General features: G+C 45.4%; 1 protein-coding gene across 1 annotated transcript; it reads right to left on the reverse strand.

The window, feature by feature from the left end:
* Positions 1-165: 165 nt before the first annotated feature.
* On the reverse strand, positions 166-1,536 carry LOC111651847 (E3 ubiquitin-protein ligase UBR2-like). Its single transcript, XM_023401907.2, has 5 exons — positions 1,468-1,536; positions 1,166-1,304; positions 947-1,037; positions 512-642; positions 166-302 (listed from the first exon to the last, which is right to left on the reverse strand). Exons 1-5 carry the CDS (start codon positions 1,480-1,482, stop codon positions 190-192), a joined length of 489 nt encoding a protein of 162 aa, XP_023257675.2. The 5' UTR covers positions 1,483-1,536; the 3' UTR covers positions 166-189.
* Positions 1,537-1,634: the final 98 nt, after the last annotated feature.

Raw genomic sequence — 1,634 nt, forward strand, 5'->3', positions numbered from 1 at the left:
TTTCCACCTGAGAGTCAGGAACCAGGGCTGAAACACACACACACACACACACACACACACACACACACACATACACAGTTTCAATTTTCAGGTTTGTGCCTTGTCCAGTTCAGGTATGAGAACACTGACAGCACCCCTGGCTACACTCTTCAGTGTGTGCATGTGTGTGTGTGTGTGTGTGTGTGTGTGTTACCTGTGTATGAGAGGCTCCAGCAGTGTGTGTTGGCTCTGGTAGAGCTGCAGCAGGTTGGAGGGCAGACTGAGGTAGCTGCACACCGCCTCCCATTGACCAGGACCTGCAACTACAACACACACACACACACACACACACACACACACACACACACACACACACACACACAGATGATACTTTGTTCTCATCCTCACTACAGAGAAACACTGAAAACCTGTGACTGTTGTTATGTGAATCTGTCATGTTGTGTGTGTGTGTGTGTGTGTGTGTGTGTGTGTGTGTGTGTGTGTGTGTGTGTGGGGGTTGTGTTGTTGTTACCCAGCAGGTCAGCAGGCGGCGCTGTAGAGTTCAGGTAGTGGAAGAAGAGGGCGGCTGCTCGAAGGAACGGCAGGATGCCGGTTTTAACACAATGCCACAACTGCCACCCAGAAGACTCTTCTGGTAACAAACTGATCCACACACACACACACACACACACACACACACACACACACACACACACACACACACACACACACACACAGATATTTAATCATAATTAAATTTAAAAATAAATTCATTTAGCAAAAATAAATAATAAAAACCAACATATTTTTCATCAATTATTGATTTCTGAATTACTTTATAATCATGTGTTCGTTTATATATTTATATCCATGTAGAAATAACAGACAGACATTGATTCAGTGGTTACTGTGTGTGTGTGTGTGTGTGTGTGTGTGTGTGTGTGTGTGTGTGTGTGTGTGTGCTCACCTGCCCAGGTGTTTCCTCAGTGTGTCATAGAGCTGACATGTGAACTCCTCCTCCTCTGATCCTGCACTGTCCTGATCCATACACACATCCTCTACAGACAGACAGGTGAGACACAGACAGGTGAGACAGACAGGTGAGAGACGGGTAGAAACAGACTGCTTCATGTGGAACTATCACCATCATCATCATGTATATAGAAACTATAAGTGTGTGAGTCACCTGTGGCGGAGGTGAGCAGGATCTGAACCAGGTGAGCCACAGTGACCAGGTGAAGGAGGTGGAGGTGGGCTGAGTCAACCACGCTGCGTCCTGATTGGTCCAGACTGTGAACCGAGGTGTAGGACAGCACACTGTAAACCTGCAGTGAGAAACGCACAGACAGTTACACCACTTTTATTCTGAAATTCACCTAACCAACTAACCAACCAACCAACTAACCAACCAACCAACCAACTAGATTTAAACTGGATTTAAACCAAAGTTAATCTGGTTTAAACTGGATATAAAGTGATGAAACTCACCAGCAGGTGAAACATATCAATGTCGAGGATACACAAAGTGTTTTCCACCTGAGAGTCAGGAACCAGGGCTGAAACACACACACACACATTTATACAATTGTCAGTGTGTAATAGTAAGTGTGTGTGTGTGTGTGTGTGTTTGTGTGTGTGTGTGTGTGTGTACTGTG

This window comes from Seriola lalandi, unplaced genomic scaffold (genome assembly GCF_002814215.2).
Source record: "Seriola lalandi dorsalis isolate HSWRI2012SDOR001 ecotype SW California unplaced genomic scaffold, Sedor1 jcf7180002053826, whole genome shotgun sequence".
NCBI lineage: Eukaryota > Metazoa > Chordata > Actinopteri > Carangiformes > Carangidae > Seriola > Seriola lalandi.

What these genes read in the sequence shown, in the direction of transcription:
- LOC111651847 (XM_023401907.2), bottom strand. An exon ending in CCTGCTCACCTCCGCCACAG is followed by an intron (nt 1,038 to 1,165) that starts GTGACTCACACA and finishes GTCTGTCTGTAG; the next exon opens with AGGATGTGTGTATGGATCAG. An exon ending in CTGAGGAAACACCTGGGCAG is followed by an intron (nt 643 to 946) that starts GTGAGCACACAC and finishes TGTGTGGATCAG; the next exon opens with TTTGTTACCAGAAGAGTCTT.